Source organism: Geotrypetes seraphini, chromosome 8, assembly GCF_902459505.1.
Source record: "Geotrypetes seraphini chromosome 8, aGeoSer1.1, whole genome shotgun sequence".
Lineage (NCBI taxonomy): Eukaryota > Metazoa > Chordata > Amphibia > Gymnophiona > Dermophiidae > Geotrypetes > Geotrypetes seraphini.
The window spans coordinates 184,629,532-184,645,629 of NC_047091.1; the positions used below are offsets into that span (position 1 = coordinate 184,629,532).

Consider the following 16,098-nt stretch of genomic DNA (forward strand, 5'->3'; position numbering starts at 1 on the left):
TAAGATCTTATTTTGACACTGCAGTGGTACAATCTTTGGTGGTGAGCCAACTGGACTATTGTAACATAACATATTTAGCAGGCCCACAAAAGAATTTATCTAGGCTGCGTATAGTCCAGAATGCTGCGGTCCTCTTGATTTACGGTTTGAAAAAATATGACCACCTGAGCCCTTATTATCGAGATTTGCATTGGTTTCCAGTGGAGGCTCCAGTCAAATTCAAATTCGGTTGTTTTTGTTATAAAGTTCTCTTTGGCATGGCACCGATATATCCGAATGATTTTCCTTTGCTCAATCTACGTGTCAACGTACTTCACATAGTCTGTTTAATTTTCCATCTATCAAAGGCTGTCGTTACAAGAAGCATCTTTAATGGTAGGGAGAACAAAGAGGGCACTCTATAAAATTGAAAGGGATAGATTCTGTACGAACATAAGGAAGTTCTTCTTCACCCAGAGTGGTAGACAACTGGAAGGCTCTTCCGGAGTCTATCATAGGGGAAAACACCCTCCAGGGATTCAAGACAAAGTTAGACAAGTTCCTGCTGAACCGGAACGTACGCAGGTAGGGCTGGTCTCAGTTAGGGCGCTGTTTTTTGACCAGAGGGCCGCCGCATGAGTGGACTGCGGGCACGATGGACCACTGGTTTGACCCAGCAGTGGCAATTTCTTACCAGGCAGCTTGCTGGGATAAGGAATTGAAACCTTTGTTACTGAGCTCTGAATCTTATCATTTTCGATAGCAACTGAAGGCATTTCTGTTTGCTAACTAATCAAATCTTTCTAACCTGTATTGCTACGGTTTGGGATTCTACATGGAATTTTCTTATGGTTTGAGATTCTGTCTGGAAGTTGCTACTCTTTGGGATTCCGCCAGGTACTTCTGACCTGGATTGACCACTGTAGAAATGGGATACTGACCTAGAATGGCTATTCTTATGTTCTTATGTAACCTGTTATTGTTTATAACAGCTTATGTCCAAAAGTGGAATTCAAAGATGAAATTCAAAAAAAATAGGAAGAAGATTTCTTTTCAATTGGCTACCCTATAATTTATTTTTTAAAATCTTCATTTCTGTAGGTGGAGAAAGGGTTTTCAATGCATACAAGTCAGCTGCAACAGCTGTTCAGCTGGATAAAACCATAATATAATCATTGCTCCTCCACCTCCTCTTAAACCAAGGGGTGTTGGACAACCCTGTCTGAAACTATTCTAGCGTGCAAAAAAAAAAAAAAAAAAAAAGGTTTTTTAAATTATAGGGTAGCCGATTGAGAAGAAATCTTCTTCCTTGAATGAACTGATTATACATCTCTATTTTTGAATTCCACTTTTGGACGTAATTTGTTATTTTGGAATATGGAATTTGCATCAAAAATACTGTTTTGATTGTTTATAACAGCATCATGTTTTCATATTCATATGAAAAGGAACAGAATTTCAAATACGCTACCTGGCCTTAAATTTCTCCCTCACTCATACCCCGTGTGTTGAATCTAAGGGTGTTATTGTAGAAGACCTATTTGGAATTTCCACATGCAAATACCATTCCATTCCAGGATTTCTGGGCCCCAAGTTCGGCTAAACAGAGGCACTTACATGTCCAAAGGGGTCAAGGTGGTTGTTGGTGAGTTTGAGCTTCTGGAAAGAAACCAGCTGTCTCATCCAGTGAGCCCCCGTGGCTGGTGAATCAGAATGGACATAGAGCCTGCCGGGCATAGCTGGTTCTGCTTTTCCAGTGACAGACCTAAAGGCAAAGGTAGAGGTTACTCAGGGCGGGACAAAAAAATAAAGGCACAGGTATTCTCCGTTACAAAAGGGGGAAGCACTTAGGTTTGGGACTTCTAGCTGCTCCAGGGTTATACATAGGCCTTTTGGGCAGTGCTCTGCAGAAGGGATTATTGATTGATTTATATACCACATAAAACCTAAATGATTTACATCCCCAGTGTTCCGCGCCCCCCCCCCAAAAAAAAACAAAAAACTGAGAGAGCTGGTTCCATAGTTAATTGGCAGCAATTAGTCATGTAGGTTTCCAAAATGGTCCACGTACACATCAATGTGTCGGCACTAATTATCGGGTCCTTTTATTAAGGTGGGTTAATCGATTTAGCACGCTCTAAATGCTAAGGCGCCTTCGCATTTAGCTAAATCGGTTAATCAAAGGACCCCTATGATTCTTATTTATTAATTTGTTTTATTGCTTGTACCAATCGAGGATCTAAAAGAGGTTCCCATAAAATAAATACAGCATAAAACGAAAGGAACGCCACAATTTAAAAGAAAGAGATGCTGCACATCCAGGCACAAGCAAGTCCTATAAATAAATGGGTTCATAGACAGCAACGAGGAAGATAAAGGCGCGCGCCGACAACTGAGCGCAAGACGGAGGCGCGCGCCGAAGAAAATTACTGTTTTTAGGGGCTCCGACGGGGGGTTTTGTTGGGGAGCACCCCCCAGTTTACTTAATACAAATCGCGCCGGCGTTGTGGGGGGTTTGTAACCCCCCACATTTTACTGTAAACTTAACTTTTTCCCTAAAAACAGGGAAAAAGTGAAGTTTTCAGTAAAATGTGGGGGGGTTACAACCCCCCAAACCCCCCACAATGCTCCCACAACGCGGCGCGATCTGTATTAAGTAAAGTGGGGGGGTTCCCCCTATGGCCCCTGTTGGAGCCCTAAAAACAGTAATTTTCTTCAGCGCGCGCCTCCGCGCTGCGCTCAATTGTCTGCTCGCGCCTTTGTCCCGGCGCGCTTTTGACCTGACACCAATAAATGCACATCTAGGTTCTGAAAAACCCAATGTATATTTATTTATACACCACTTATAGGTTTACATTCAGCAGCTCAAGTATTTCTCCTGGTGGGCTCACAATTTGACTAATGTACCTGGAGTGTTAAGTGACCTGCCCAAGGTCACAAGGAGTAGTGCTGGACTTCAACCTGTAACCTCAGGGTGCGGAGGCTGCAGCCCTAACCACCTGTAGAGGCCCCACTGTAGAGGTTGACAATTGTAAAAGAATCCTGCGCTTACATACGCACTTCTGCGTGCATTTTAGAAAAGGATCTATGTCAGCAGACCCTAATCTGGACGTCCCAGTTCCAGTTTCTCAGTTTCCTCTAAAATGGGGCTGCACATTGCATCCGACATAGAGTGTAAGCAGACGTTTGTTTGCAGAGCAACGAAAGCATCACCAGTACTATAGATCCCATCTTGTTGAATGGTTAGAGCAACATCCGGGAGCCAGGGGAACCTAATTCAAATCTCACTCAGTGCTTCGGGCCCCATCTCTCATGGTGTTCAAATTAGGGTTACCAGATTTTACTATGGCCCGCCCCCCAGGCCCACCTAGCCCCAACCCATTCTGCCCAAGTCACGCCCTGTTCCGCCCCAGCCTCACTCCCCCAGCCCCGCCCCCCTCAACCTGTTCTCGTGCTCGGAGCAGGAACCGTCTCTTGCGTGCATCTGGTAGCGCTTTATAAATAACTAGTGTTTAAGCCCGTTACATTAACGGGTGCTAGAGTAGATGTCTGTCTGTTTTTTTTTTTTTTTCTTTGTCTCTCTCTCATCAAGGACGCGGCAGAGGAAATCAGGCCAGTAGAAGGACGCGAAGCAGCGTGTTTACTGTGTCTCGGATGCTGCTGGAGCCAGGAGGTTTGTATTCGTCTCGTGGTGGGAGTTTCGGCTGGGAGGGTCAATGGGGGTTTCAGTTGTGCCGGGTAGGGTCGGGGGGGGGGGAGTCGAGGCATGTTACCTGCCGCCGGTCGTTAGAACAGAACCTAAGCCGCATGCATACTCTTACCTGCCAAGGACATACGGATCAGGGAACACGCAGGTACGAGTGCGCATGCGCGCTTAGCATTTTATTATGGTAGATTAGTAGTAGTGGGTACCGCTGTTCCTCATGGTCCGAGCAAGTCACTTAAGGGCAAATTCTATAAGAAGCGCCCAAAAGTTAGGCGCCTACTTAGGCCCTGTTCAGCGCGATTCAAGTAAAATTGGGATCTGTTTAGTGAATCGCGCTGAGCGGAACCTATTTTGGAGGCGCCCAAGAAATAGGCCGGCGCTAGGCACGACTAAAAGTTAGGCAACTGAGCGCTTAAGCACGCTTAAGCGTAAGAAGGCGCCTAACGCGTAGCCACGCCCACGCCTAACATTTTTTTTTGAAGGCCGCCTAAATTTTTAGAGGCGCCTTGTTACAGAATCGCTCTTTCTTGATAGGCGCCTACGTTTCAATCAGTGAGGATTAAAAAGCTTAATTGAGCTTGTTAGTCAATTTAGATAGGCGCCCGTCTAGTTGGGCGCCTCTGAAATAGGCGCTGGTTACAGAATTTGGGCCTTAACCCTTCATTACCTCAGGTGAGCCATCCAGGGACAGGAAAATACCTAGTAAGTCTGAATGTAACAAGCATAAGAACCGAAGAGTCGACCTACTAGGTTAGACCAAAAGCCAGTCTAGCCCAGTGGTCAGTCCAAGTCACAATTCGTGGGAAAAGCTTCAATTCACACAGTTTTTCCAGCTGCTGGTACAGTTCCAAAATATAGCCAGATTCCATGCCACCTAACCTCATGGATAAGCAGTGGATTTCCCCAGTCTACTTTAATAACGGATTATGAACTTTTCCTCCAGGAATTTGCCCAACCTTTATTAAACCCAGCTACATTAACTGCGTTCACTGCTTGTTCCAGAAAAATGTTCCAGAACTTAACTATACTTTGAGCAAAAGAAAACAAAGAAAGAACTATTGAAAGAATAAAGAATTGATTCACTTGTACCCATTCCACTCGATTCAGGACTTTACAGACCTCGATCCTAATCGCCTCAGCCATCTCTTCTGCAAACTAAAGAGCCCTAACCTCTTTAGCCTTTCATCCATTATCATTTTGGCCGCCCTTCTCTGTACCTTTTCCAGTTCCACTGTAACTTTTTCTTTTTTAAGCTTCGTTTATATATTCAAATTTCAATCAACATACATCAGAAGACAAAAAATCGCAAAACAAATCAGTAAGCCATACGTAGGACATAGAATTATTACACAAGTCAATCATTAGATGACAGGTAGGATTTCAAAGCAGGGGAGGAGGAGCTTAACCAAGATGGCGACCTGAAGCTCTTGGGATAAACGCGGAATGCCGTCAGGCCCAGTTTTTTCTTTTACTTACCATTCCTATGGTGAAGCGCAAATCCAAGACCCGGGTTCACTCTTTGGAACCCGGGCCACAGCCAATGCCTGGTCCAATGGAAGCGTTTGTCCAACGTGGATTCCAAGAAGAACCGAGAGGAAAGTCCTCGGCGCGAGGTGGGGGCATATCAGAGAGCCCCGACACCTTTTTCGAGGCAACTACTCTCTCGCCGGAAGAGCAAAACACGCCCCTCCCCCGAACTGTGTTGCAGGACACGGGAGGCGAGGGGAGTTATGCAGCTCCCTCCGAGAGCTGTGAAGAGGAGGAGGATGAAGATCTTGCGGTCCGGAGAGTTTCTGCTGTCTCAGTACCATCGTTGCTGCCCAGCGGAGTCAAGGAATTGGTAGGGGAACTGAAAGAGTTACCTTCGAGTAAATTAACGGGTACTGTGGTGGCACTTAAAGATTTGAAAATTAATTATTCACTAACTCCCTTGGAAAAGCCAACTGTAATTGACTTGAATTCTATTTGGGACGCGATTTCATCCTTACAAATTTCCCTGGAAACTCAAATTCAAACTTTATCCACACATTGTGTCGGGATATTATCTGAGACTGTGACTTTACAACAAAGAGTGGGCAAACTGGAGAAAAAAATGAATTGATCAAGAAAAGAAATTGGAAATCTTAGGAGCAAACAACCAGCTCCTTATAAAAGAGGTTCATAGACAAGTCGGCGAAAGACAAAGGCGCGCGACGGAGGCATGCGCCGAAGAAAATTACAGTTTTTAGGGGCTCCGACGGGGGGTTTTGTTGGGGAGCCCCCCCAGTTTACTTAATAGAGATGGCGCCGGCATTGTGGGGGGTTTGGGGGGTTGTAACCCTCCACATTTTACTGTAAACTGAACTTTTTCCCTAAAAACAGGGAAAAAGTTACGTTTTCAGTAAAATGTGGGGGGTTACAACCCCCCACACCCCCCACAACGCCCCCACAACGCGGCGCGATCTCTATTAAGTAAAGTGGGGGGGGTTCCCCCCCTACGCCCCCCCCCCGTCGGAGCCGTAAAAACAGTAATTTTGTGCGGCGCTCCCCTCCGCGCTGCGCTCAATTGTCTGCGCGTGCCTTTGTCCCGGCGCGCTTTTGACCTGACACCATAAAAGATAGTGGAAATATTAACTTTAAAACGGAAGCTTTTGAAAATTTTATCAAGGAGACAAAATTTGAGATGAGTTAATTTTCCGAAATCAATGATTACCTCAGCATCGGAGGTACCGAAAATCCCGCAAAACTCTTTTCCTCCTATGTCAAAAATGTATTACATTTCCTTGGGAAAGGATTTCAAAGCAGACCATTTCTCAAGAAGAAGAAGAAAAGGAGGAATTGTTTCTTTTGGCAGCGCAACATTCATATCTGTATGATAAACACATAAGTTCCACCGTCTATCGTGATTAACCTGTGAGAGGTCTTTCCAGGAGGCACAAATAGTTTTTAAGGCTATCACCAGTAAGGCGTCTAGAAAAAACACAATTCTTGTCTGGTAGCTTAGGCTTAACGCAGTGGTCTCAAACATGCGGCCCGGGGGCCACATGCGGCCCGCCAGGTCCTATTTTGAGGCCCCCGGTATGTTTATTATAATCACAAAAGTAAAATAAAACCGTTTCTTGGTCATATGTCTCTTTAGCTATAAATGACAATAAAGGAAAGATTTATAAATTATAAAGAGTTTTACCTCATGCAAAATTGTCATTTCTTTAAAAAGGCATTAACTTTTTTTTTTTTTTTTTTGCGGCTCTCCAAGTCCCTACCGATCCAAAATGTGGTCCTGCAAAGGGATTGAGTTTGAAACCTCTGGAAAAAATAGGTTCAGAGGTCGAGATAATATCTTTCATAATGGACCATACAGCAATCCAAAACTTGTGTACACAAGAACCGTCATATATAAGGTGTTTTAAGAGGTCCTTTATTAATGTGCGCTAAACATAAGAATAGCCTAACTGGGTCAGACCAATGGTCCATCAAGCCCAGTAGCCCATGGTGGCCAATCCAGGTCACTAGTGCATGGCCACAGCCAAGGAGTTGCAACATTCCATAAAGAAGCCCAAAGAATAGCAAGATTCCAGAATCCCAGAGAGTCACAAGATTCTAGAACTCCAAAGAGTAGCAACACTTCATACAGAATCCCAAGGAATAGCAACATTCCGGAATCCCAAAGAGCAACAAGATTCTAGAATCCCAAAGAGTAGCAACATTCCATGCAGAATCTCAAAGAATAGCAAGATTCTGGAATACCAGAGAGTAACAAGATTCTAGAATCCCAAAGAGTAGCAACATTCCATACAGAATCCCAAAGAATAGCAAGATTCCAGAATCCCAAAGAGCAACAAGATTCTAGAATCCCAAGGAGTAGCAACATTCCATACAGAATCCCAAAGACTAAGATTCCGGAATCCCAAAAAGCAACAAGATTCTAGAATCCCAAAGAGTAGCAACATTCCATGCTACCGATCCAGGGCAAGCAGTGGCTTCCCCCATGTCTTTCTCAAAAACAGACTACGGACTTTTCCTCCAGGAACTTGTCCAAACCTTTCTTAAAACCATATCCGCTCTTACCACAACCTCTGGCAATGCGCTAAATGCTAAGACATCTATTATATTCCTATGGGCATCTTAGCATTTGGTGTGAGCTAATCTTTAGCGCGTGCTAAATCGGTTAGCGCACCTTAATAAAAAGACCCCTAAGTTACCCGAATGTGAACCACGTGACCAACAAAACTTGGAGAAATTGGAATTAATTTGGTGTGACTACAGCGGAGTCCATAGCGCTCTATGCAACAAGAAATATAAAGACTGCGTCATAGATACAGACTTGGAAGATCGATAAAGAGATTGCCAAACATTGACCCTTTCAGAGTCGAGAGATCTCGTGTCGTATGTCATATCCCCAAGATTTAGAAAGTCCTCTGGTAGCGAAAGGAGTACCTTGTTTAATATGTCTATATATGTTAGAGCCACCAAAATAAAACCAAAATGACACCGGATATAATCTCTTTTCTCTTTTCTTCTCTGTTTATAGACGGGGACAAGCCTCAGAACATTGAGTATTAGATTTTCACCCATTCAGGGTTCTTTCAGAGAGAAAGACCTTTCTTTTCTCTTCCTCACATTCACATCACTGGCTTGAGTCCATCCTCCCTACCTTTTTTTTCTAACATAAAAATAAATTTGATTTCTTCAATAATTTTCATTAAAACTACTATTTAATACTGTTTGATACTAAAGGGACTGTGTAATTCATTCATAATACAGACTATTTAAACCTCATTTCAGAGACTCTGGACCGACAGAAAGTGCACTAGTGCAAAAGTGCACTAGTGCTTTAAAGTGCCATTTCAAAAAGTGCTGCAAACTTTTCAACCTCATAGAGCTTAAAGTACTTAGTTTTGTTCTTATGCTCTTTAAGAACCAGGACCGTTGCTTGCTACTCTCAAATTACTTCCCCGCTCCGAAATAAACTGTCAGGTTTAAATAGTCTATATTATGAATGAATTACACAGTCCCTTTAGTATCAAACAGTATTAAATAGTAGTTTTAATGAAAATTATTGAAGAAATCAAATTTATTTTTATGTTAGAAAAAAAAGGTAGGGAGGATGGACTCAAGCCAGTGATGTGAATGTGAGGAAGAGAAAAGAAATGTCTTTCTCTCTGAAAGAACCCTGAAAAGTAGAAAAAAACTTGATGGTTATCTACAATATATAGATGAAAAGTAAGTTCCACTGGATCTCTTTGAGATGCAGCAACCAGAATCACACACAGTTTTGCCGTGGAGTGATAAAGAGGCGTTAGGATATTCTCTGTTTTCTTCTGAATTTCTTGAGCAGCTATAGAAAAATGTGTGAAATAAACTCAAGATTCCCCCTTCCCCCGTTTCTTTTTTTAATTACCAAATGATAAGCAGGGAGAAAATTTTTTTAAAAATAAAGGAAGATCATTGACCAATATACCACGGACAGCATGCAGTGCTGGATCTGTTTTGGAAACAGCTTTGTTCCTTGTCTTAATTAGAAAGAGGACGAGGGCCCCTAAGCACTGGAACCTTAATGTTATGCTATCTCCTATCTGAAATCTCATATCCCACCATATCTACTACTAGTACGACCATGAATTATTTCTATAGCGCAGAAGTACGCAGTGCTGTATGGAGTCACAAAGAAGACAGTCCCTGCTCGGAAGAGCTTACAGTCTAACTTGGACAGATAGGGTTGAGGATGCAGAACCCAAGGTGAGAGGGGTTAGGAGTCACCCCTCCCCCTCTTTTAACCCCTTCCCCACCCCCTCTGCTACGATTACTAATCACTTATATAGCGCTAAAAGGCGAACGCAGCGCTGTATATTTTGACATTTATAGACGGTCCCTGCCTAACTTGGACAGACATGCATGATATATAGGGTTGAGGATGCAGAAGGGGCAGTCCGTCCCGGGCGAAGGTCTTTCTAAGGGCGCGGTATCCCTCCTTTTCTCTCTCCCCCGCTCCTCTCCTTGCTGCGCACGCATGCCCCTTGCCTTCCCCCGTTCCTATTTTTACTTCCCTGGCATGAGGTTGCTGCCCGCGTCGGCACTCTCTCTGACATCACTTGCAGGACCCACACCTAGGAAGTGACATCAAGGGCCAGCCGACAGTGACGTGGAAGGGGGACATGCATGGTGGGGGGGGGGGGAGGGAGAGGGCAGGGGAAGGGTGCCACCACCCCAGACGCTGCGTGGAGTCATCCATGTTCATCCAATTTGCAAGCTATTACTAACGTTATCGTTCTGTAGAATTACACTGAACTTGTGGGCTGTGTGCCAAGATTTGTTCCCCGAGATCTGCCCTCTGGATCTCGACAAAGTTACAAAGGAGAATCTGCCTTTGCCCGGTTTAAACCGGCACTTGTAACAAAACGCAAGACTAAGCTTACGGCTGAGAGAATGTGTCTCTGTGCCACGACAGAGTCACAGAGTAACACAGGAGTCGAGATTCAGCCGGTATTAGGGAGTGTTTTATAGCTGCCGCTGGTGTTGTTCCCAGATACTCAAAGCGAGGCCGTGTCCAGGCGTTGGCCGGCTCTCTCTGGTTTCGCTTAGATTCAACAACTGAGATGATTCCTCCCATTTCCCTCTGCTTTTTAACCTTAATTGTACTCTTTTCCTTTACAATTGTATTTCTCCCTACCATCCTGTCGTTTGTCACTAATAAGTTTGTTAATCGTTCCCCCTTTTTTTTTTTTTTTTTTTTTTAATTGTCAAACGCTTAGATTGTACGATTATCGTTTTATCAAATTTGAATAAAACTTGAAACTTGGGGCTCCTTCCACTAAGCCGTGATAGCGGTTTTAGGGCACGCGCTAGACCTGAACGCCGGCACTGAGCTGGCGTTAGATCTAGCTGCGTACCGCGGGTTTAGCACGCGCTAAAATCCTGCGTGAACTAAAAACGCTCTCGCAGCTTAGTCAGCATTTAACTGTCTAAGTAACGCTGAAAGATCGGACTGGCTTTTGCGGGGTCTGATTTGGTTTCTAAATGCTCCGATGTGGCTCTGACGCTCACAGAATTCCTATCGGCGTCGGAGCATTTAGGCCCAAATTCTGTAACCAGCACCTGTTTCGGAGGCGCCCAACTCGATCGGCGCCTATCTAAATCGAAGAGCAAGCGCAATTAAGCTTTTTAATCGGCACTGACTGAAACGTAGGCGCCTATCAAGAAAGCACAATTCTGCAACAAGGCGCCTCTAAAATTTAGGCGGCCTTCAAAAAAAAAAAAAGGCGCTATGCATGTTAGGTGTGGGCGTGGCTACGCGTTAGGCGCCTTCTTACGGAATCCCTGCTCTTAAGCGTGCTTAAGCGCTCGCCTAACTTTTAGTCGTGCCTAGAGCCGGCCTATTTCTTGGGCGCCTCCAAAATAGGTTCCGCTCAGCGCGATTCACTAAACGGATCCTAATTTTACTTGAATGGCGCCGAACAGTGCCTAATTAGGCGCTTAACTTTTGGGCGCTTCTTAAAGAATTTGCCCTTTAGTGCTCCGGGCCGTGGTAAAAACCTCGCTGCAGCTTATTTTATTTCTAAAATTTCCAGACCGCCCACAGCTAAGCGGTTACCAATTAGGACATTCACAGTGGTTCAAAGACCGTCCAGTTACAGAATACTTCCACCTATAGTGAAATCACATAACAGTTTAGTCCGCTTAAAATTTTGTCAAAAGCTGGAGGAATTTATGTGTTGTCCATCCTCACTAAGGCCTCCTTTTACAAAGGTGCGTTAAGGCCTTAACGCACGGAATAGCGTGCACTAAAATGCCGTATGTTCTAGCCGGTACGGCCTCCTCTTAAGCAGGTGGTAGTTTTTCGGGTAGCGTGTGCTAATCCGGCGCGTGCATTAAAAACGCTAGCGCACCTTTGTAAAAGGAGCCCTAAATCTAGTGGGCCATAAAGCTGATTATCGGCATTTAACCATATAAATGCTAACTTCGCCCCGGACTGTTCCCAACCCTGTCCTGGAGGACCCCCCAAGCCAATCGGGTTTTCAGGCTAGCCCTAATGAATATGCATGGAGCAGATTTGTATGCCTGTCACTTCCATTATATGCAAATCTCTCTCATGCATATTCATTAGGGCTAGCCTGAAAACCCGATTGGACTGTGGGGTCCTCCAGGACAGGGTTGGGAACCACTGCTCTTCAAAATAGTCAGTCTCAGGTTAGTGATCTGTTGTGATATTCAGCGTTTAGATCCACACAAGTGATTTAACTGACCAGGAGCCATTTCTGGGCAATCAAATCACTTTGAATATTGCTCTCATGGTAAACGACGACACAATCCGTATCAGCGGTCTCAAACTCAAACCCTTTGCAGGGCCACATTTTGGATTTCTAGGTACTTGGAGGGCTGCAGAAAAAAATAGTTCCAAGTTTCCAAGTTTATTTGTAATTTGATATATCGACCATCCTCATGAATCTGGTCGGTTTACAATGTTAAAAATATAAAAATTAAAAATAGATGGGGAGAGGGGTAGAAGGTAATTGAGACAAAGACATTGACATAACTGGATACGAAAGGAGTTTGGGCTGTGGGAGATTAATAATTACATCATGAAAAATAAAAGTTTATGTCTTATTAACGAAATGACAACTTTGCATGAGGTAAAACTTGTTATAGCTTCTGATAATTCCAGCTATGCACAGCTGAAAGAAGTGCAACATGCGGAAAGTGAAAAACTATCAAAGTATCAACTGCAAGAGACAAGATTTTGGACCAACTATTTTGAGGCGAATGATTCTTTATGGAAAACTTGTGCCTTAAGTGGCCGGCGGTCGCGTCCGCAACCGCCTTCAGCTCTCACCTCCTCCAGCGCCGGACACACGCACAAGCCGCACTGCCTCCAAGGGTTACCTTACGTTCTGGAATGTTGCACTGCTGTAACCTCACGCTTTCCTGCGTCTGCTTTCCTCACACTCGCGTACAGACGCAGGAAAGCGCTTGCGTGAGGTTCCAGCGACCGCCGGACACTTAAGGCACATGTTTTCCATAAAGAATCATTCTTTATAAAACCGAGGGCCTCAAAACAGTTCCTGGCAAGCGACATGCGGCCCGCGGGCCGAGAGTTTGAGACCACTGGTCTATATAGTCTGCCCAGCGACTTGGTCACAAAATAACTTAGGGCTCCTTTTACTAAGGTGCGCTAGCGTTTTTAGCGCACGCACGAAATTACCGTGCGCCACACCACGTGGTACGCTTCTAGAATAACACCAGCTCAATGCTGGCGTTAAGGTCCGGCGCGCGGGGAAATTTAGAGCGTGCTATTCCACGCATTAAGGCCCTAACGCACCTTAGTAAAAGGAGCCCTTAATCATATGTTTTATGTACCATTAAATTCATCCCTATACTGTGCCTAATTACAGAGTGGCCTAGCCTCAGAGTTGGTGACGGGATAATCGCGCGCCAGACGCCAGCGCGCCGACAATCCAGTGCAAACAATTCAGCGGAAGACAGAAGCGCGCGGGGGAAAAAATAATTTTTAAAGAGCTCCGACGGGGGGTTTGGGGTGGCAACCCCCCCACTTTATTGGTTAGTGTTCGCGCTGCCGTTGCGGGGGGGTGTAGGGGGTGAAACCCCCCCCCCCACACACATTATAGAGAAAACGGAACTTTTCCCGAAAAAAATCAGAAAAAGTTCCGTTTTTCCTATAATGGAGGTTTCCAACCCCCCGAACCCCCCTCCAACAACAGCGCGAACACTAACCAATAAAGTGGGGGGGGTTGCCACCCCAAACCCCCCGTCAGAGCTCTTTAAAAATTACTTTTTCCCCTGTGCGCTTCTGTCTTGCGCCGAATTGTCTGCGCTGGATTGTCAGCGCGCTGACGTCTTGCGCTCCACTGTCTATGAACCCTCAGAGTCACACTATTACAATATCTGAAAGCTACTGGCTTCTGGATTTCTTATCCAGAATTACGTTATAGAAGGGACGTAGAAGTTTCTGGCAAACGCTTATCCGTTTGCTTAACCAAGACTGCCCTTAAAGCACTCGTGGCACAACTGAGCCACTTCTTCAAGCCTCTATATACTGTAAAGCAGGGATCTCAAAGTCCCTCCTTGAGGGCCGCAATCCAGTCGGGTTTTCAGGATTTCATGAGATCTATGTGCATGCACTGCTTTCAATGCATATTCATTGGGGAAATCCTGAAAACCCGACTGGATTGCGGCCCTCAAGGAGGGACTTTGAGATCCCTGCTGTAAAGGACCATTTTCACCGATTGCAACTTCTACCCCTCTGGGGTGCCGTTAACGCCGTGCTCTGTGTCCATCCCATGCATTTTTGAATGCAGTCCCTGATTTTATTCCCGTCACCTCCCCAAGGAGGGTGTTCCAGGCATCCGCCACTGTCTCCCCGAAAAAGTATTTCCTGATATTACCCGTAAGTCGACCACCCTTAAAACATTGTGATGGCCTTAACTTTTCTTTTTTGGCGGGCAAATTTATGCTCCACATATAGGAATGAGAAAATAAATGCGGAATTGTGAGGGTATAGTAATGTATTTCAACAGGTTTGGAGCCCGTTGGCATCCTTTATTACTTCAGGTTAATTGATTTTGTCTTTAATTTGGTAAGTTCTATGCACATCCGGGGTGGGGGGTAGGAATATATTACTATATAATGAGGAAAAGAATTGGAAGTATATATATATATTTTTGTGTTTAAACTTGTTTAAGGAAGGGTGGGTGGGATAAAATGTTTCTTTATGGCTAATTATAAGAAGAATATGCTTTTAAGCTTTGCTGTTTGTTTATCAATTTATACAATGCACTGTTATAGTTTTTTGAAAATGAATAAAAATTTTTACAAAAACACTTCCCTGCTCTTGGTTTCCTATTTGTGTCAAGTTTTTGTTAACCTGTCTTTGTTTATTCCCTGTTTGTTTTTATTGCTTTTTGATTATCCCCAGCTGTTTTTACATTTTGTAAACCGCTTTGAGCAGATTTTTTTTTTTTTTGTCAGTAATGGCGATATATCGAAATCAAATAACTGTAACTAAGCTTTTTATGACCTCCAGTTCTACTGTCCGAAGACATTTACTCGTTTAATAATACCTCTCGAGTATTTAAATGTCTGCATTACATCTCCCCTGTCCCTTTGCTGATGTTAAGCTACCATGAAAAGCACCGGTTGCCACCTCCCTTTCTTCTTGTCTCCCCCCCCCCACCCCCACCCTCCAGTCCAGTGCACACATTTCTTACATTATTAGATAGAAAAGGAGAACCAGTCGGGCCAAGGATGCATTTTTCACTATGTCTAATCATTTTTTTAGCTCTGCTAAAGCTCTCCAGAAATGTAAGTGCATTTCCCGTTCAGCTCTGCAGAAGCCAGGAGACATACCATTTATTATCGGCAAACTTGTATCTGTGATCATCAGCTGGTACAATATCCATCAGCAGTATGTACTTAGTCTTTGGATTCAGTCCAGTAACCTTCACTTTGTAACTGGGAAACATACGCCTAAGATGAAAACAAAGAAAACAGAGAGTGTTCTGGTCACCACGAAGCAGCGTGCGGGTTAAAGAGATGACGAGAAACATTTTCCTGAAAGCGTTCTTCCGTGCATGGAAGGGAATTCCCCAAATATAGTTTTATATTGGTAGGAGACACTTCAGGGCACTTTTTATTCCCCGTATATAAACACAGATAGCAGTTCACAAGGTACGATGAATTACAAAGAATTATAGTTAAGCGTAAGGCTTCAAAATATTTTAACAACAGACAATGCATCAGGACCTATCTCAAAAGAAATGCTTTCCACATGCACAGAGAACACCATCGTATGTTTTATGAAGGGCAGCATTTGTACGTGATGAAGGAGCTGGATGAGAATTCTACGATTAATCTCTTCCCGTTATTGCAAAATCATCCTTGCTGCGTTATGCAGAAAATCATGCGTGAAAAAAACAAACAAACTGATGAAAGAAAATATATACCTAATAAGGGATTACCCTTGGGCAGGGGTAGGCAAATCCGGTCCTCGAGAGCCGGAGCCAGGTCAGGTTTTCAGGATCTCCACCATGAATATGTACGAGATGGATTTGCCTGCACGGCCTCCTTGAGATGCAAATCTATCTGATTCATATTTATTGTGGAGATCCTGAAAACCTGACCTGGCTCCGGCTCTCGAGGACCGGAATTGCCTACCCCTGATCTAGTTGCATTTTCAGGATTTCTCCAATGAATATGCATGAGATTATTTGCATGCATTGCCTCCATTGTATCCAAATAAATCTCATGCATATTCATTGTGGAAATCCTGACTTGACTAGGCCAGGGGTAGGCAATTCCGGTCCTCGAGAGCCGGAGCCAGGTCAGGTTTTCAGGATCTCCACCATGAATATGTACGAGATGGATTTGCCTGCACGGCCTCCTTGAGATGCAAATCTATCTCATGCATATTGATTGTGGCT

At 44.2% G+C, this 16,098-nt stretch overlaps 1 protein-coding gene across 4 annotated transcripts in view; it reads right to left on the reverse strand.

The window, feature by feature from the left end:
* TBX5 (T-box transcription factor 5) overlaps positions 1-16,098 on the reverse strand; it is a 74,228-nt gene that overhangs the window by 45,063 nt on the left and 13,067 nt on the right. For all 4 annotated transcript variants that reach the window (XM_033956029.1, XM_033956028.1, XM_033956030.1 and 1 more), the window contains 2 exons: positions 15,026-15,145; positions 1,597-1,744 (listed from right to left, as the gene is read on the reverse strand). In XM_033956029.1, the coding sequence (XP_033811920.1) occupies positions 1,597-1,744; positions 15,026-15,145 (268 nt within the window). The remainder of the gene's footprint in view (positions 1-1,596; positions 1,745-15,025; positions 15,146-16,098) is intronic.